Source organism: Condylostylus longicornis, unplaced genomic scaffold (genome assembly GCF_029603195.1).
Source record: "Condylostylus longicornis isolate FDR11 unplaced genomic scaffold, ASM2960319v2 ptg000119l, whole genome shotgun sequence".
In the NCBI taxonomy this organism is placed as follows: Eukaryota; Metazoa; Arthropoda; class Insecta; order Diptera; family Dolichopodidae; genus Condylostylus; species Condylostylus longicornis.
Window position 1 is genome coordinate 734302 of NW_026578087.1, and position 21335 is coordinate 755636.

The following is a 21335-nucleotide window of genomic DNA, read 5'->3' on the forward strand; positions in this document are numbered from 1 at the left end:
AATATATGCATATAATTAAAATTTACATTACAATAAAATGTTGTCAAGGCCATAATAAAGATTTGAAAGAATAATAAGAATGTCATTTCACGTCAATTAAGTATAAATATTATTAAACTAATTTAACAAAAATAAAATAAAATTTTGACAATTATATTGAGATTAAATTAATAATTTCAAAATGTCAAAATCTTTAATTTTAATCTTAATTAATCTTACAGCAATAAAATATTGTATTTGTATATTTATTCTTTGCCGTATAATATTATTAATTAATTTTTAAGTAATATATGGATTTTTTTAAGCTATGTAATTATATTTACACAAGATTTATATTTAAAATTATATTTTACATATTATTATAATCGTTCATACTAAATTTTATAATATTGTGTATAAATTATGTATAACTATATTTAATTTTCACTGTGTGACATAATTTTTTGAAATTCAGCACTTGTATATTGTTATATTATAACTTTGCCAAAAATTTTACAATACTATGGTGTAATAATAATAATTATTGTTTTACTATAAAAATTCAATAACTTATACACTTATAATTATTATAGATTTGTTATTTATTTATGAAATTATATTCAATTATATTTTATTAAATTTGCAAAAGAAAAAAAAATGAAAGCCAAAAATTACTTATGTACAATGAGAAAAAGAAAAAAAAAGGAAAATATATTATTTAATGTTATCTAATTTTAAGTAGGAAAATAATATAAAATATGTTTTAAAATCAATTTATGATCAAATTCCTATAAAGAGTAATAGAAAAATGAAAAAAATGAAACCAAAAATGAATCAGAAATGGAGAATTAAATAAAAGTATTTAAAAAAATATGCGCCTTTTTTATAAAATCAAAGTGGAGCAATTTATACGTATAATTATTAAGTTATATTAACAAAATTTTAATTAATAAACTTACATTGCGATTAAAATTATGTGAATTTTAAAAGGCAGCCATTAATTCCTTGTTAAATTGTTGATCTATTACTGGCCTGCCCAACCCTGGAATTTGATATCCTGGAAAAACATTTTGCAGTGGCCTTGTCAAATTTCTCTTTTCTAATTTGAAATAAGCGGTTCGGTTAAATTTTATTAAATGAATAGATTTCGAGGTCGTTCGATGCAAAAAAGTAGATCTCTAGAATTTGGAAAAATTCTAGTACGTAAAAAAGTTATATTAAATTTTTTAATAAGGATGATCCTTAACAAAACTTGAGAATGAAAGAAAGGTAAGTTATTAAATTGTTATATTTTTATTTATTAAAATTTTACAAAATTGCTAAATGTGTTTTCTAGCTTTGTGAATTCCACATAGATTAATATTGTTTATTGAGAATATAAAAAATTTAAATGTGAAAAAATTAATTTTTAACTAACAATTGAATTAGTGTTTAAAGTTTTAAAGTAATCATTATAAATTGTACAATAATTGTGTAGTAAGAGTTAAGCTATGAATTTCAATACTATTTGCTTAAGCATATTTACTTAGGGACTGCGTGAGGATAATATTTTTTATAAAAACAATTAATAAATACTTCTATTATAAGTAAAAGTACTGATGCAAATATTCCGATTATTAAAACCATTATCAGTTGTTCTGCGTATTCCATTCCAACAGTTCCAACATTACTTTTTGAAAAGCAACGAACTCTAGATTTCATCCATTGTTTTCTATGTTTATCAATTAAACCAATTTCAAGTAACAACAAATATCTAAAAATACATGATTAAATTATATTTTAAAATTGAAGGGTAAACACATACTTTTGTCTTCTCATTTCAATAAATGGTGATTTTTGATTTATTGGTATTGACGCCGGAAAATCACCTCTAAGTGGAACTTCATTTAAATCACAAATTTCTTCAGGAGTAAATAATTCCTCAATGAGGCGAACTGCAGTTGTAGCTTCAGCATGATAGGCATAGTCACCCTGTCGAATAAGTGAAATTCCTTTTCTAGCATCGGGAAATTGTTTTGGATTAGGATTTTGTAAATTAACACGTTTATTCGTAAAATATTTTACAGATGACGTATTAGACTAAAAATAAATTTTATTATTATTATGACAAATTCAATATAATTAAAATACTTTTAAAAATTCATAGATATAAACAATTGGTTCAAATCCTACATCTAATTTACTGTCAGCTAATTGTTCTAAAGTTTTAATATTTGTTTTTAGTGGTGTCGACAATAACGAAGATATTATAACAGATGCATAATATTGGTTTAAAATATATGAAAAAATAAAAATTGTTAATAAAACTGTTCTTCCTCCAGCTGTTTTTGGGATAAAATATGAATCTTGTTGACATAAAACTGCTACTGAATTTAATAATAATGTGAAGTATGATGGCAAAAATTGAAAATTCGAAAAAATGTTTCGTTCAACTTTAAATATTTTATAAAGTAATATTGTTGTTATTAAAATGGTTAGAAGCATTGCAATCCATACAAGTTTACTGAATGGCTTTAAAAATACATAGTTTGTTAAACCTTCACTTCGAGGAGTTCGAAAGAAAAATACTGAACGAAATTCTCCAAGTTGAATAACAAAATGTGCTTTAGCCATTCTTCCTGGATATAATGTAAATAAAACCCCACTTAAATCATCTTGACCATCAACAATAGCTCCAAATGCACCACCGGCTGATCCATTTGTTGACCATTTATCATAAACTACTATTTCAATCCTAAAATTATAAAAAAAATCACATTATTGCTTGACTACCATCAAAGGAACTGTAAAGAATTTATAGTGTAAAAGAAAAATTTACTTTTAAAATTCACGTTTCCATAAAACCTGGAATATTTTACAACAAAAAGAATTTAAGCTGTTTTGCGTGTCTGCGTGGAAATTAGCTTTGTTTTGTAAATAATTTCACTAAATTTAGTTATTAGAAAATTACTCAAATATAAAATTGCTTTGATAATTTTGCAATATGTAAGTATCAGAGAATTTAAATTTAGATTTAAAAATTTTATTATGACCAGAGTCGGATTTACTATATGTTTATAATGAAATTTCTGGAATGGACGACGATGGCGAAAGTATTTGCGCTCAATGGTTCGGTAAGCTTTTTGAATAAAGTCTGTGGTTGATAATAAGAAGAAAACAATTCAACAATCAATCTAGCTTAATGGGAAATCTTTAGAGCCCATATAAATGTATGTTTGTATATTCATAACTAAAACAAATTTTACGAGAAATTCTAATCAAATATTGCCTTTGTAGGAAAACAAGCAAAAGCAGCACACTATAATCGTTGGTACAATTTATAAGATAAATTTATTAACATTCTATGCTTACTTATTTTTACTTATTCAGGTTATAAAATAGCCCGATATGAAAAGAAAATAAATTTAATAAATGAAGAAAATTTAATTTAATTTTTACACAAGCAAACAAACCAAACGTCTGCATGTTAGAATGTTGGTTAGCGTGTGACTTATATGACAGACTGTATACGCTATTATGAACTTACGTATGAGTATGCTTAGGAATATATTTCATTCACAGTTATACAAATTCATTTCTTTATTAACATAATCGGTGGATTTATAAATTTGTTATTTTTTTTTAAAGCACCTCAAAATATGATTTTTGTACAAGGACATGAAAAAAGTCAAATATTTTGCATTCAATAAAGAATTACAAAGGCACTTTTCAAAAGTTCCATATATTGAAACACAATAATTGTCAAAAGAAGAAAAAAACTTACTTGTATTGAAAAATATCCTGAAGGAGTTTTTCATATTTGTATCCAAGACGTGAAAATGGTTCCACATGTGTATTATTTGAGCTTTCAAGGTAAGCGATTATTGTTTCCTTTGATTGTAGATGTTCCTTTGATACGATCTATGACATGAAGTGAAAAAAATGTGTAGTAAGAATTATTATTAAAATATGAAAGAAAAGAAAAAAAATTTTTTTATTTATTTTTCTTATACATAGGCGTCAAGAAAAGGTTTCATAATCATTTTCGAAAAATCGATTTGTTAAAGCGATTCAACTAAAGAAGCATTATATTTGGACAAATTTCAGATTTTTATGTAACATATAGTTGTTTTTTAGTTAAAACCGATTTTTATTGATTTTTAATGAAAAGTAAGGAGATCTTTATATAATATGTGTATACATACATATACATATGATAATATGAATTTGAAAACAGAACAAGAGGGACTGTTCGGAATAGAGCGAAATAACCGCGGCGAATTCCCGACGGTAAATACCCTAAGCTTCTACTTTAAAACTTTTGATTTTTTCTGTTATCATCTATTTCCGTGTGTACGTGACAATATATGCAAAATACTGTCCGGTTGATTTTGCCGTTCCGTTTTTGTTCTGGGTTAACAACGGAAATTGTCTGCTGTTGCCGTTCACTGCTTTGTTTATGCTTTTACAATTCAAATTTCAAATATTCAAATTTCCGATTCTAGGGAGGCGCATTTTTAAAACTGAAAACAATTTTAAAATTTTTAACAGTTATTTATTGATACAGAAACATACAATATTGCGGTACAACTCTATACGAGAACAGCGTACGAGAGCAATACGTGGTACAGTTTAATACGAGAGTTGCAACACGGAGTATTTAATAACCGCATGTCACAGGCATTTATCTACGACCTATAGATTAAACATGCCTGTTTAATTTTTTGTAAATCTAATTTTCTTATTATAAACTTCAATTACCACAGTTCCCATTCTTAATACAAGATCATTTAATAATAATCGATTTTTATATTTTGATTGTAATGTTAAATTGGTTTTTTGAATTTCGATTGTTTGATTATCGCTATTAAAAACTGCAATACTTTCCAATGTAATATTTAATTTGCCTCCTTTTGTTCTTCCATTATTGTAGACATCATAATTTTTTATTGTTTCTGTAATATTGAAATAGGTCTGTAATATTTAGTAGGTTTAAAATTCTTAAATTTTATAATGAAATTAAATTATATAATTTAAGAATATGTCGCTAATGCTATATGCTACGGCGTATTATAAAAATTTTTTACACTTGTATGTGTGCCCGAAGATATTCCAGAGGTTTTTACAAAAGCTTTGTGTTTAGAACAACAATATTATGCATTTTTCCAAACAGTAATTAAATTTTTATAAATGTTTTAAAATATTTTCTAATTCAATAAAAATTTATTTTTGTTTTTTACTTTGCTAAATACCATTTTAATTCTTTTGATGGCAAATCTATTATTAATTTTCATTTTTCTGATTTTAAAAAGGCTTTTTAAAGTATAACTAGTTTCACTTTCTATAATAAAAAATTATAGTTTCAAATAGTTGATAAATTTTGCTTCCACATCCGGAATAGCTTAAATTTTTTAAAAATGTTCTTTTATTTTCTCGCTTATTCGTTTATTTGCAATGAATATCATTGTGCCTTTATAAATAAATATTTTATGAAAATATTGTATTTGTGTTTGATAAATGAGACATTCACAATGCTTAGTACAGAAAATACCATACCATTTGAAAATTGCAAGAAATTTATTTCAGTATCAACAAATAGTGATGCATCCTTGAAAATATTATAAAAATTATCAAATACGCTGAATTTACTAAATATAAGCCATTTATAGTTGGCACTAAAGCAAAATGGTGTTAAATTTGCCTACAAAGAATATTTTAATTCACTATTGTATAACTGAAAAAAAAAAAATTTTTAAATAAACTCACCAATTTGATAATATTGTAGCTTTCAGTACAATCAAAATCTAATATTATTCCAACTTGTGGCAAATAATTATTTGAACAAAATTTTGCTTTAAAATTATGTGCATTCCTTTCTGTGATATTTAAATTATGAAATTTTACAAACATCAAATTATTTCTCGTGAATTCATTGAATAAAAGTGTTTCTGAAATTAATAAAAAATTAATAAAATTAGATGATGAAATTGTCATTAGGTAGTTCTTAAAAATATTAAGTAAATCTACAAAAATAACATAGTAATAATTTAAGGGACGTTCTCCCTAAATGCAGTAAAATTTCAATTGCCGAATGGAATCGATTGCAGATTAGTTAGGTTTAACACCCTGGGAGTTCATATCTATCAATTAAGGATCACCTCTTATATCCCAGCAATTTGCTACTGTCAAATGTGTGACATTACTTTGTAGAAAATGTGAAGTAATTAAACTGAATAAGTGGAAAAGTTCCATTTTCCAAGAACTTCAAGCGTTTGCACAAGCGTGCGTTTTGAGTTAATTTAAAATAATATAATTTGATTTTTTGCCTCTTATAAATTTTATTAAATATGTTGTATAAACATGTACATATGTATGTATACCCTTAACTAAATTAATCATAAACTATTATTTCAAAATAATTGTCCGACAATTTAGCGTTTGACAACCCTGACGTTTTAAATAGGTACGTATTTATATTTTATAACAAAACTGACATTTGAAATTTGTTTGACCGAAATTAGCTATAACAAATAACAAATACAGACATGACATTAAAAATTATTTGTGAATTAAGAAATTAGATTGAATTTTTTTAATTTTAACTCAATTTCATTTTATTTTGACAAATTATTTAATTTTATTTTACAAATTTTTTTCGAGATGTCTTGTCAAATTAAATTATTTTGACTTTATATTAAATATTGATTTGAAAATGAATATTTTGTTAATAAATATTAAAAATTTTTACCTCCATTTACATCTAACTCAAGAGTATTATTTCCTGCCTATTGCTTACTGCACTTTAAAGTTTATTATTTTTTTACTAAGGCTTGAGTTATAACATCAAAAAATATTTCAATTTTTAGATAAAAGAGTAAAGAAGGAGCAGATGGCGAGTGAAATACGAAGCTCAAGAATACATGTGTATAAGGTGTAGATGCATTTATATCATTTATTTTGAATGACTTTCCATTTAAAAGCTAATTCAAGAGCATTGCGAATGTAATCGTATTTATAGAAATATTTTACATATTTTTTTTTTCGCTTTGCGAAATTTATCTTTCTATATCAACAATAAAATTATGTATTTAAATACGTATTTTTACTTAAGTAAAATGCTATAAGTATAATATTTTTTAATTACATAATATAGCATTGAATATTATTACCGAAAAATAAAACATTTTGGCATTGAAATTTGTGCACGCGTAAAAAACGCATCTCCCATACAATAATTAACTCAGTCATAATTATAGAACATGAGGTCACTTAAAAATATTGTGTAACTTATCCTTTAAATTTTCAAAATTACAATGTATACGTAAATTTTTTAAAGGTACGCATTTTCTAACACAATTACTTAAAAGGTGCTAACTCTGTACAATTGCTATAGAAAATGTAATAATAATAGTAATAGAAGTATTTGTTTAAAATAATTTATGAGAATAATGGCAGCTTTTAGCTTTGACATACATGCTTATACATACATTAACAAATTTATATATGCAATACATAATATTATGAAAAAAGGCGCCATGTTATTATAAAACATTAGTGAAAAAATTTCATTTCATTTTTTGCAAAATTAAATTTAAAAACTCAACACATAATCGACCGTAACGTATATTGCCTAGACAAGTGAAATTATTGCAGAAAATTATGCAAAATATGTATCTTTGAAATACTTCTTTTCAAATTTAAGGACCTGAGTAAGCTTTTAGTTAACATAGTTAGCAAAATTTAAATTTGACTCTTAGTAGAAGTTCACTTTATGCCGTCAGAATTCTCTGAAAAGTTTGTCAGTTAGTTTCGGTAGCAAGCAAAATTCAAATATTATATTTTAAGGACGTTTATGATTTTATTTACATTCCACTTTAAAAACGCAAAAATATGAATAGGGCCCGTAGAAAAAATCTGTATTCCCGAGGTCTGACATATCCCAAAAGTTGATTAATCTGTGATTGACTCACTAATAGAATTTTATCAAAATCAGTCCAACCGAACTTGAGATACGCGAGTGCACACACATGTACTCAGACAGACCTCAAGAAATAAAAAAGTTAATTTACACTTCCCTAATATGTAAAAATTCGTTTCCACCGAAAACTCGATATGCGAAATTTGGTGCGATCACATAATCTCGCTTGTTTTATACAATACGGTTGGTAAAAAATTCATGACGACAAAAATGCAAAAAAATTCATCACGACATACAACAAAATTTAAAAGTAAAAACAAAATGTGAAATCATAGGGCAACATTTTTTTTTATAATAGCAGCAGAAATGCATATGTGTGTCAAGGCGATTCTTAAAAAAAAAACAGTAATTTTCTTCCTAAATTAACCTATGATTTTAATATAAAATTTATCCTTCTTTCGAAAATTTCATTAGAATGTTTTTACTAGGGTTTATTTTTTGTACAATTTTGTACCTTCTTAAATATACATACATATATACGTTTTGCTATGAACTTTTTTAATTTCTGACATACTAAATCATTTTATAATCATTTATGTATATACATTTCACTTATTTACTTGTCAAAATATTATTGACATTTATTTAATCATTTTCTGGCCTTAATATGAGTTTATGGTAGGTTAAAGTTAAAATTTGATGTGCGGTATAAATGTGAATATTGTATAGGTTACGTTTATTATAATATTTTTATTTATTTTGGCAGGGGATTTTATTTTATAATAGTTCTTGGGCTGCCATTCTATACTTTTATTTTTTGTTAACAAAACAAATTTGTTTTTGAATAAGAAATTTTTGGTTTTAATTTATGGGTACATATAAGCTTCTATTTAACTATCTAATGTTCTAATTAATTGAAGTGTCAAGAAACGCTTGTGTTAAATGTAAGTTGTGTTAAAAATAATACTAAATTGCTTCAAATTATAACTAAAGAAATACTATGGAAAATCTTAAAGAGTTATTCTTCAAAAAATTCAAATTATTGCAAATATTAAAAGAAGTTCATTATTTAGCGAAAAATTCTTATATAAGGTCATATACATAAAGATCATCTGAATAAATTTAGGTTGTATAACACTTATGAACAGGCTTAGGTTTTTTCAAACTTTCGACATTAATGCGAAAATAAAAATTTTTCTCATTAGTTCAAATTTCAATGGAAAGATTTATTTTATAGACAATTTAAAACAATATCGTGCGTCATTTTTCTAACAGACACCTATTTTTCGTCTTATGTACTTACGAGTATAAGAAGCATATAAGCACACGCAAAACTACACTACAAGAACTGTGGAGTACATATGAGATTAGAAAATAAAAATAACGTCATAATTGACAATCGGAAATTCAAAAATCTTACATTTTAAAATATCTTTAAGTTCTCAAAAATGAAAGTGCTTATATGTACATTTTCTAAAAATAAATTTATCTGCATTTTTTAAAATTTCTTGAAAAAAAAAACTATTTTTATATTTTTATAAAAATAGTTAATCATTTTTTTATTTAAACTGTAATAATAATAAAAAGACACGATAATACTAATTGGAGTGTCTACACGGCTCGGAACACGTCTGCAAAATTATCTATTTAGAATTGCAGTGAACTTTTAAATTATGCTGATGATAAAAATTAATAGCAAATAAGTGTGAACTGATGTGTTATTCCAAAGGGAGACAACCGGTAATATTAGTTATTTAGTGTATAAGAGTTGATTCACTTAGGAACCTTAGTGTTTGCTTAGAGAGTAAGTTGATATTTACTAATGGTTGGCTAAATAATTAACTATATGGTTGATAAAGAGTTCGTTGCTAGGTTTTATTAAACGCTAGTTTAATGATTTTAACTATTCTTACATTTTGAAGTCCCTGTATTCATTTCTTAATCGTCCTCATCTGGAATACGAATCACAATTGAATCGATTCAAAAAAATTTCATAGGATTTGCGCTTTGTCATCTTTCTTGGAAAAATACTATTATTCTCGATGAATAAAATGGTCACCTCATATCAAGTATTGTAAAAATGAACTATCTAGTCATGCTTGGCAAATATATGCGAAAATAAAAATGTTATAAAAAATAAAGTTGTCTTTGAGCAAAAGTGAATTAAACGACAATAATTATCCCGTTCCAAAATGAAAAATAATAAAAAACAAAAATAGAAAAAAACATACTTAGGTAAATTTTTTTAACCCTTATTTTAACTGCTTTCATTTTTTATTATGACAATTTCAAAATTTTTTTTTTGTTGTTCTTTATTGTTTTCTTAAAGAATTGCAATAAAAAATGCACATAAAATTTTAAAGAAAAAAAAATAATACAAAAAATGTAAAATACAAAATAACCTCATTGTTCTCGCATATTCATAATTTGTACATATGAATGTGTGTCAACCAACATACACACATCCATATTGTATTCATGCTTATATGGAAATGAATTCACTAAGTATATTTTAGTTTTCAGGATATATGAAACGGATGTTATTATGTCCTTTGCACTATTAAAATGTTTTCTTTGTTAATTTTTTTTTCATTTATTTTTATGTGATTCCTGTTTTGGCGAAATTTTGTTTTTCTGTTTTTTAGATTTAAATTTTAGTTACATATGGATGCATTGTAGTTCTAAGCTTTCCTTTAATTCTATTGTAAGTTCTAATTTGAGTTTACGATGTATCCTTTACGGTTTTTTGATTTAATTTGTTATGTATATAGGGATGCACTTTGAACTGAATTCATTTTTGCATATACTTATGGGGTGACAATTTGTTTTTTTCTTGTTGGTGTTGAATATTGTTTGAATATATATAAATGGTACATATTAAAGAATATCCTTGTACTTTGTATTGTAAATGAGAATAGAAGTTTTTTTTTCTTGTTTTTCTTAAATATTGTGTATATGTATGTTATTCAGATTACTGTTACAAACCATTAACATTGTGTGGCCTTGATGAAACTGTAACAGAATACAAAAAAAATAAACAGTAATTTTTGACTTATTCGCAGTACTAAATATTTACTTTGATAGTAGGTAAGTGAGATCGGTGAATTTTAATATGTAAAATATTTAGATGGAATTCAACCCGTCAGATAACTGTTACCATTAAGACTGTTACCATTACAACTGTTACCATTACAAATGTTACCATTGTTAATCCGCTTGAACTAATTAACTCGTTTAATATCATTCAGCAAACAACTCAGTTAAAGGCATACCCTTCCGAATCCTTCTCACACTTCCGAAGGATTTAGAATGTTTTGATACAGGTATGTTTCTTTATGTAACTTAAAATACTACTTTGGCAATAAATGTGTTCCGTTGACTCTTTCTTTCAAAATTTGGAAACCCCTTATGTTAACGGTTTCGGCCGACTCTGTTTTCTAAATTTGGAATGAAACAGTCGGCGGAAGAATGGTTACGATCAAACAAAACTAGTCACCTCTTTGTTCCTGCTCAAAATACCAGCTTCCTTGTTGCAGTCCGAATGTGCGAGAATCCCGAATGGATGACTTAATTGAACGCCCGAATAGTTGCCAGATTAAACAAAAACATTGAATATTTTCCATGCACTTTTTTCTGCAAACAACCGTTCTTATGCATCTGAAATAGAATTGTTCATTTGGACGGTTATTATAAGTTTAGCAGCAACTCTACAAACTTCTCTGCTTTGGATTTTCTACCTTTAAACGTTTTTTTCTTACAGTTTTGTAAAATAAGTTTCGGTACTTTGTGTGTTGCGTCATTTAATATTGATTTCAAAATTTTTGATTTTATTTCTATATTTACTTGCCTCTTTAAATCATTTGTGTTTAATACAAGTAAGAGGGCGAACTATGAAGTGTGTCTAATAATAAAACCCTTACACATTTTGTCATAATCTTTTGTATTTTACATACATAGCATTATATACATATGCATATGAGTCTATAATTTAATCGATACCATTAAAACAAAATTGAATATTATTAAAAGTCAAAGTAAGTTTTACCTCTTCAAAACGAGCTTCTTGTTCTCGTATAATTTATAATGATTTATATACATACATACATACATACATATATTCATTTATTTTACAAATTCATTATTATTATTTTACATGCATCATCAAAACCAAAATTATTTATAATCGCATTCAAGCTCCTTATCTCCCTCTCACACATATATAAAAGCATTCTTTCCTATATATAAAGTATAAGACATTTATTTATATGCACTAAGTATTATATAGTACGGTGATGTTCATTTAATCCAAAATTATGTATAGATCAGTCATTATAAAATATTAATAACCATAATTTTTCTACTACAAGTATGTCTATATAATGTTATTATTATTGAATATATGAATATAAAAATAAAATTCAAAAGCAATTGAGAAAAAATCTGAATCAGAGTTATTGGAAACCCCTTGAAATTGACCTTCTTATATAATTTTGAAAATTTCATATTTCTCTGCCTCCCTATTATTTGTATGTACGTCTGTACTGTATAATAAAAAGTCTCGCGAAATTTAATTCATACAAAAAAAAAACAATAAGGGTAACGATTGTTCATCACTCAAAATGAATATGCATTCGCCGTATCCGCATTTATGAATATATTTACTGCTTGTTTAAATATATTATTAGAAAAAGTGATGTTCAGCATTTGATGATGACGATGAATAAAAATTCAAAATTGAATTATAAAGTATTTTAGAGAAAAAGGAAAAATTAAAACAAGTGTTTTTTTAAATCAGATTCAAGATGGTACCTACATACATATTGAAAGCTCCTTAGTATGGCAAAAAAACAATCAAATATCACTCATTTTAAAATGGTTTGAGAATATTCAGAAATTTTCTTTTAAAGAAATGCGGCACTATATCAAATAAAATTTAATGTGTAACATGGGATGTAAATGAGAATTTTAAGAAATTAAGTTACATATTAAGATATTTGAAATATATTTTTAATATAAGTACAAAATAATAAATGTGTTGTCACTCATGTCGATTATCTGAGTAAGTTCCAAAGGGCAAAACTATTTATCACATCTAAAATTCCCCCGAGATCTATATAAATTTGAGTTTCTTATTTGAATCGATTTTTCACAGTTCTTTTGCCGTGATATCTTAGCTGCCCACTTCTTTTCTTTAGATTAACGTTGAACACTATCGAAAATGTTTGCTGAAATCTAATCCGTTTCCATACAGAACCTTCAGTATCTTCGGTTCAGTTGTCAAGATTCGTGGGTATACTCATCAATCACTATTTCACTTCTAGCATAAATTTCTTGGGCTACCCCAGCTTAGAACGGTCCAATCTCGTAATTTACGATTTCGTAAAAACGCACCAGTTCCAACCATCTTCCGCAGCACTTCATTTTAGCTTCCAGTTCAATGTAACTCGGTTCAGTCTAATCAAACTAATCAAGACAACCCCACACTACCTTGAAAGTGAATGAGTATCTAAGCTCGGCCTTCCTATAACAGCCTGACTTTAAGATATGATCGCTATATCTTGCTTGTGTTTAGGCGATAGTGCACGCACATATCAATTTTATATACCTGCACCTGAGATCCCACTCTCTAAAGATGATAATGCTCCGACCCTCCGCATCGTTCCTGCTCAACTTGAGATAAATTGCTATATTGAGATAATTCCATCTTAGTAGTAATGAGGACAACTCTTCTGTCACATACCATCACCTCATAAGGAACCATCATCATAGTATACATTCACCTCATATAGACAGGAAGTAAACCCAGGTACTAGTTGAGAGTATGGAACGGCACACCATGGGTCCCTTAGTAGCCCCAGCAGACACTGCTTCTTTATGCTTCATCCGAAAAAGTTTACTGCAAACATTGATTCTAATAAACTACTCCCAACGACCCTAAAAAGCGGATAGAGTGTTATATCGTCTGGAAAGGAACGCGAACTTTTACATTATAATGACTCTTCGCAAATCAAAAATATAATTTGTTAAAAGGAAAACACTTCCCATATTAATCACATTGCTAACAATCATACAAGATTTAGAGAATGTAAGGTGCTAACAATTGCTTTCAAAATAAAGTATTAGTTTTTTACTTTCATATTATTTGGTGTTACCATTCAACATCCTAAAATTTGAATAAAATTTTGTTCATTTTTTAAGAGATTATTAAAATAGAAAAAAATTCGATTAGTTATCGAATAATAATTCAAGGTTTTCTCTATAATAAAATTAATAATAACGCAATAATAATAGAAATTCAATATATATATGTAGAATATACTAATAGTACGCCCTCCGTTCCTTCTTTTCGATTTCGGTATTTGAAACACCCCTCAATATTCTGATGATAAATTAAGAGGATGAATGGATTTTAAAATCTAATCTTATTACAAGCAAAGATTTTTCTTCTATACTTTTTTATTTTTATCCTTTATTATCATATGAGACACAAGTGTACATGTGTGTAGAAATTGTATTAAGAGAATAATGAAAATCAAACATACAATATGTAACACAAAAACACATAGTATAGTAGGAGTGACTAATTTATTAGTATAGAGGATATTTATTAGGAGCAAGAATTATAGATTCACTTAAAAGAAAGAAGCAAAAGAAAAGGAATGTATGTGGAAAGGAAAATTTTGTATAGTAATAATCGATAAAATTTATTTTTAATTGAGGTCAATAGCTTTAAGAGGTTTTCTAATTATCTTTAAATGATTGTATGTAAATAGATTCCTAAATTCCATATATATATATATATTCTTAACTAATGTAAGTGTATATGTAGTTTTATTCTTTTAATTTTTTTGCATTAAAATTTCTTAGACGAACGTCCCCTTTTTATACTCGTGTTACAATGAAGAGACTTTAAAAAAAAAATATGATTTTTTTTTTTATCTTTTCGATTTTATTTATAGAAAATTTGAACTAAAAATTTTATCATGAATGGCACAAATAGCCCATTGATTTCCAAAGCAAATTCTAGTATATGAGATGAACTCTTTATATACACACCACACACAGAGCCTATAGCTATTTTCTTTTATAATCATCACATAAATTACATTACAAGTGCTGATTAATCCGTTAAAAAACGATAAGAGAGGTTAAAAAACCTAAAAATCTTAAATTTGCTGATTCATACCGCAGTTCTAGGCAAATAAGTTATTATGTAAAATAAATGCGTGTGTAAGTATTTCTTTTTGCTATTATTATGCATTTTGTTGTGTGATCGGCAGTGTATTTTATTTTGCCAGCTAAACCTTCAGCATCAATTACCAGAGCTGGATGCAGTCATTTCTATCGAGATTTTTAATCAATTTAAATTTTCTTGGAAGGAGTTTTATTTTAGAATTGAATATTTTCTTATAAAATGAAAATATTTCGGTTTGAACGAAACGTACACTATATAAGAATTTCACCACAGAGTTAGAGGATTTTATATATAGTTATCAAATTTTATTGTGGTTATATATAATTTTAAAAGTTCTGAATCCTAATATCAAAGGCCCCTAAATGGAAATATGACTCCCAATAAGAAATTTGTTTCCAAATCTGGGGTGAAACGACGTTATGGTATCAAAGAAATGCTTTCAAATTGAAACTATATTACGTTTGAGAGTTTTCTATGTTGCGAAAGTTGAGCATTGTTATCAACACAATTCTTAAATGTTTCGTTACGGACATACGCATGGAAACATTCCTGTTAAGGGACCACTGTATTAAATGTCAAATAGACAGAATTCAGTCACAATGTGATAAGTGTAACAAAGGAATTTCCACAACGTTACGTTGGTATATGGGAACAAGCTGATTTCGTTTTTATTTAAATTTTTTGAATAGTTTGCAAATTTGAGAAAAATTAGAAGACTTCAAAACTATAGTGACTAAATAAGTATCAAAATGCTAGTGAAAAGAATTTTGTTGAAAAATAAATATTCAAATTTTTAGAATTTATGAAAAAGATTTGATCTTGAATTTAAAGTAACATGCAAAAAAATCTTCTTCTGCTTTTTTAATGGTTTTTTTTCTTTACTTTTTTAAAACCATTGACTTTAATTAGAGCAATAAACAAAAGGAAGAAAATGTAAAAAATTTTTTTTTCCCATTACTTTCTTTGTTTTTGTAATTTTCTTTAAAAGAAAATCGCGAAATATGACTGCGTTTAAATATACAATGATCCAAAATGTATGTACCAAAAATTTATACAAACATACACCTTATGTACTTATTTAGCATGGCTTTAAATAGAAAAGAAAAACAAGTAAACTTTATATAATTAAAAACAAAATTGAAATGAATAATGGCAGCTACATTCACAGCTTTATGATTTTTCATAATCTCCTTTAAATTTTCGTTTCCCTTCTGAAACTTTTTGTTTCATAATTTTTAGTCATAGTACAGTAGATATGAAATAGTACTAACTATAGCAAAAAATTAACCCTTTTGCAATAAAGATAATGAAAAAAATTTTAGAGAGAAATGACACTAATTGCATAGTTGAAAAGAAGCTTTTGTCTTCTGTATAACGCACAATACTGAAAATTATGCTTATTACAGCGTTTGGCGTACATACAAACAAAAATATTTTTAAATAATTTAAAACAGACTTTATGTAGAATGAAATTTTGTTATTAATGATTTGAATGCTAACAGAGTACTAAAGTGTGTCATTCATTAAAGGCAAAATTTATAACATTATTATTGTTGTAATTTCTGTTATAATTTGAAATGGGGAAAATGCTGAATTAGTAATACGCATGTGCGTCTTTTTAACATTTACAGTATAAAATATAAATAATAATAAGAAAAAATTAGTTACCTACCTGTTGCATATTATTAATTTTTAAATTTTAAATTGTTTCTTAATTTACACTAGAATATACGCTTTACTAGAATAACGAAATCTTCTTTGATCACTTTTGCTTAATAATTTTCATGACCTCCTTTTTTTCTGCGTGGGAGATTGGGGCCCTTTGACCATTCTCAATTCAACCTATAAGATCATTTGTGATTCTCATCAGCCTTCTACATCAGTCCTATATCCAGGCCTTGGAAAACTGCAGCAATCACAGTTATGATTCAAAGAATGCTAACTATACACCGAAAGAAGAAAGGAATTTTAAAGCAAAGAAGAATTCCATTATGAAAAAATTAACAATTAAGAATGAATGTTCGGCAACTTTAGCGTATAAGCAACTATATCAAGAAGTGAAAGAAGCTAAAATTGCAATGGAAAAATACTAATATTTTCGGATAATCGAAAACCCTAATATGCTCAGAATGATTAACAAATGAATAGGCTATTTTCAATATCAGTCTAATAATTACAGGTTACCTTTAGTCTTATAAACAAAATAAATTTATATAAATGAATTTAATTTTTCTACACACATATATACATATACGAAGATAAACTATAAAAAAAAAACTTGTTCATTAAAAGACAAGAATCCTTCTCTTTTATTAAGAAAAAATTTTTTTTATTTTTCATCTTTTCTTGAAAGAAAAACACTTGAAAACCATTAAGCCCATAAAAAGGTCATGTCAAAAGCGGATCGATGACGACATCAATGAAAAGATAAAATGATTTAGAAGGTATGTAGACTTGTATGTAATAATTTCATTGTTTTATGGGTTGGTAAAAAATTTTATTCAATGAAACCACAATAATTTTTCATATTGACTTTTATATACACACATTTTTCTTATTCAATGCTTTTTAATAAAAGCCTATAGAAAAAATTTACTGTGACAGCTCACATATGTTAGTCCAATCATTCTATAAATTATGTTGGATCCGAATATAAAAAATCTACACAATACATACATATACAAACAAGCAAACATTAAATATTTAATTGCAGCTACTCACATGCCTGTGCACATAATCAACAAATATCAAATTTGTCTATGAACCCAACCAATCTATTGTGACAAAAATACGTTTGCAAAAAATAGGAGAAAAAAAATATTTTTAATATTAGATACCTTTATTAAGGAGCCTATAACATGCTTAGGTATGTGTGGGTGTATATTAAAATTACAGAAATTTCTATCTTTTATTGACTTTATTAAATGATTGCCGAATATATATAAAAAAAAGAATAACAAAATTATTTACAAATATTTAAGGTGATAATTTGACTTTGAAAACATAGTATAATAATTTATTGAAACAACAGAGGCTTACAACTTCAATTTATAAGTGCAAATTAGTTTTCATATCTTTTATCGTAGGTAAATATTTATTAAACAATTTGTTTATAATACTCGTAACACTTTTATTAACACACACTGCAAATTTAAAACACCTAGCGAAACACAATCAGTCTTTGTCTGTTTGTTTTTCCCGCGATAATTTCAAAATCCGAAATCCAAATTTTCGAAAACTATCTACAATAACTGTTTCTTAAACTCCACTAAATTCGAACGTAAACAATGTGGCAATTTGAGTAGTTGTTATGCAATTTCAAAAATAATTCAATTTTCTCTGCTTTAATCATAATCTATAACTGCAAAAGCCACGACGATTCCACTAATGTTTTGAAAAAATTCGTGACGAGATTGTTTAGACTATTATAGTAGAAACCTGTTCAATATTCAAAAACTGTTTTTTATCGGGATTGAGGTTTCAAAATTTTATAAAAATTTATTTTTCCCTATTTTTTTCTAGTAACACGGCGCGGCGCGGCACTATGTAAGCCTACATATTGAATTAGAAATATTGCTTAATTTTGTCACATTGTGGTATGTATGCACATCAGCATATTGTGGTTACATACATTATTTTATTCATACATACACATGCATATACAAATTATATTTAAAATATTTTCAAATAAATAAAAATTCATGATATTTCGTGCGAAAATTCCCGAATGTAAATATAAAATATAAACTAAAAGGAGAATATTAAAAGTGTTTTAAAGAAAGAGAGGGAAGAAGGAAGAAAAATGATGTTTATCTTTATACCGTTAGAAGATTCCTTTGAGTACAACTGTTGATACATATACATAGTCTACATGTATGTGTATACAAAAATAATATATGTAATTTGTCTTTTATATTTTTCTTTTAACATTACATCAATTTAGTAATAAATTTTTAATAAACAATTTTATAAAAACATTTTTCGTATAGACAAATATGGGTGGGAAAATAGTTTACCCCTGATCATCATACCTCAATATAGGGCATTGTAGACCCTACACAAAACCCTATACTTATTTATTTATTTATTCAAAAATATTCTTAAGGTGAGCATTAGCTCGTAAAGAGTGAATGACTACTTATAAATAAAATATCACTGTCCCGGTTCTAATCATATTATACGGCGATATTCTTCAAGGAATTAAATGTGATCATCAATACTGAGCAAGCTTCTTCATTTTACATTTGCGTGTTCTAGTGGATACATATTAAAAATATTTTTTTCATTTTCGTTAATGATCCTGTGAAATCTGCAAAAAAAAAATTATTTTAATTCAGTTTGTGCAGATTTGATGTGTTAAATTACCTTGACTACGGTGGGTGAAACACCTTCGCATGATGACATTAGTTTGTAGTCAGCCATCCAGCAAATATTTCCTGAATTTCAAGTCTAACTTTAATATTGCACAGAGAGAACCATATAACTAATGGAAGACACAGAAGGGAACTGCGTTTATATTCACAGCGACCAACTACTCAATACCCGAATGAATATCATTCTGCTTTTGAATGTCAGTTCCAGCAGTATGAATACATATAGTTAAGTTTATATATTATAAATTTAAAAATCTAATTATAAACGTAGTGGTGTGAAGAAACTGCACAAACATTTTAATAGATTTATTTACAATTATTTTTGTTTTTGTTCACACAAGAACGACGCATTTAAGTGAAAAATTAATAGAGGCCTTGTTGCAAATGAAAAAAATATTTAATTCCATATTTACATTTATCCTTGATATACACATACTCGTATGTACATACACCTTTCTATACAAGAATTCAAAGTGTAACAATATTGATTAATTATTTGTCATAAAAAATAAAAAAACTAAGAAAATTTTAAACGGCAAATTATCCTTCTGATTTATTTTTCTATGTTCGTTCGTTAGATACACATACACATTCTATACATACATATGTATACTTAAATGTCGAATACCTTGTGTTTATACAATTTTTGACACCAATAAGAAGTCGTTGATTTGTTAACTTTGTTTGATCAATTTATTTGAACTTTTTATGATGAATATTTGAAGATCCTGCTTCTTCTCACACATAAATTCATCACTTCTCTTCTAATGATGATTGCGGAATTTTTTTATATTTGTCTTTAACTTGTAACTTTATCGATTTTTTAAATGATAAGAATTTTTACCTCATAAAATTTGTTTTTATTTTAGAAATTTATTTAGAGTAAATATTTGCATCATGCTATAATAAACAATAAATCTGTAAATATGAATTTCTTGCAAGAATTTTTAAGTTTTAAATTTATTTTTAAAAATTTTTTTACAGTTTGTTACTTAATTTAGTGGTAAATGTACAGTTCTTCATTCTCAATATTTTCTTTTAAGAAAATCTCAATTTTTAGAATATTAAATTTTCACAACACAAAAATTTGGAAAATCTTCTAAACTAAGTGAAATTGTGCTTGTACGAATTTGTACGTTTCTTACTGATCCATTTTCTTCAAAATGTCTTACCAGGCGGTTTATTGTTGCTGCAGAGGGCAGATTCCGCACATTGAAATATCGCCGATATGCTCGCCGAGTTAAAGTGACTGACCTGTGATTTTTATAGTAAAATTCTATGATTTTTGTTCGCTGCTACGTTGTGTACTGCTCCATTATAATTTTGCCAAGCCTTGTTTACAAGATTCTGAAATAAAAAAAAAAAATTAATAAATAAAAAAGTTATCAAGAATTCAAAACATATCGTTCTTTTTGCGCCACCCTGTACATAATCTAAATTTTTGGGCAATTATCTAATAAAAACCCTATTGCCTTAATAATAAAACCTGTCGCCTTGTTATCGAAACGTGTAGCTTTTATAGTTTTCAAATAATTATATGTGTAGCACACTGAGTTCTACACTGCTTTCCTGCTACGTCAACAGCCTACTCTGCATAAAGTTAAAAGGTAAACCTTTTGTAGTTGCGAATCCCAATAGGCACTAAATACTGATATGAGATAAATATAAGTGTGAATGTTTACAAAAGCTCACTATCAACACAAAAAGGCCTACTTGTTCTTCAATGAAAAACCGACAGATAATAATATAAATATCTCTTACCAGTATAGCAGGTATTTAGGTAGGGCGGTGCAATACAAATATTTTAGAGTTATAATAGACTAAAATTTTGCATGGAAATCACATATAAACAAAAAATTGAAGAAAACAAGAAGGCGAAACACCTACAAAA

General features: G+C 26.6%; 1 protein-coding gene across 1 annotated transcript; it reads right to left on the reverse strand.

Annotated features, from left to right (window-relative positions):
• Nucleotides 1-1500: 1500 nt before the first annotated feature.
• LOC129614751 (ionotropic receptor 75a-like) lies at nt 1501-6210 on the reverse strand. The gene is made up of 8 exons (XM_055529599.1): nt 6117-6210; nt 5725-5906; nt 5510-5659; nt 4720-4932; nt 3743-3879; nt 2110-2713; nt 1784-2058; nt 1501-1732 (listed from the first exon to the last, which is right to left on the reverse strand). The coding sequence occupies exons 1-8, from the start codon at nt 6208-6210 to the stop codon at nt 1501-1503; spliced, it is 1887 nt and encodes a 628-aa protein (XP_055385574.1).
• Between the last annotated feature and the right edge of the window lie 15125 nt (nt 6211-21335).

What these genes read in the sequence shown, in the direction of transcription:
- LOC129614751 (XM_055529599.1), bottom strand. Translation starts at nt 6,210, where the DNA reads ATGGAACTTTTCCACTTATTCAGTTTAATTACTTCACATTTTCTACAA. An exon ending in AAATTGCTGGGATATAAGAG is followed by an intron (nt 5,907 to 6,116) that starts GTGATCCTTAAT and finishes TATTAATTTCAG; the next exon opens with AAACACTTTTATTCAATGAA. An exon ending in TATTAAGAATGGGAACTGTG is followed by an intron (nt 3,880 to 4,719) that starts GTAATTGAAGTT and finishes TTCATGTCATAG; the next exon opens with ATCGTATCAAAGGAACATCT.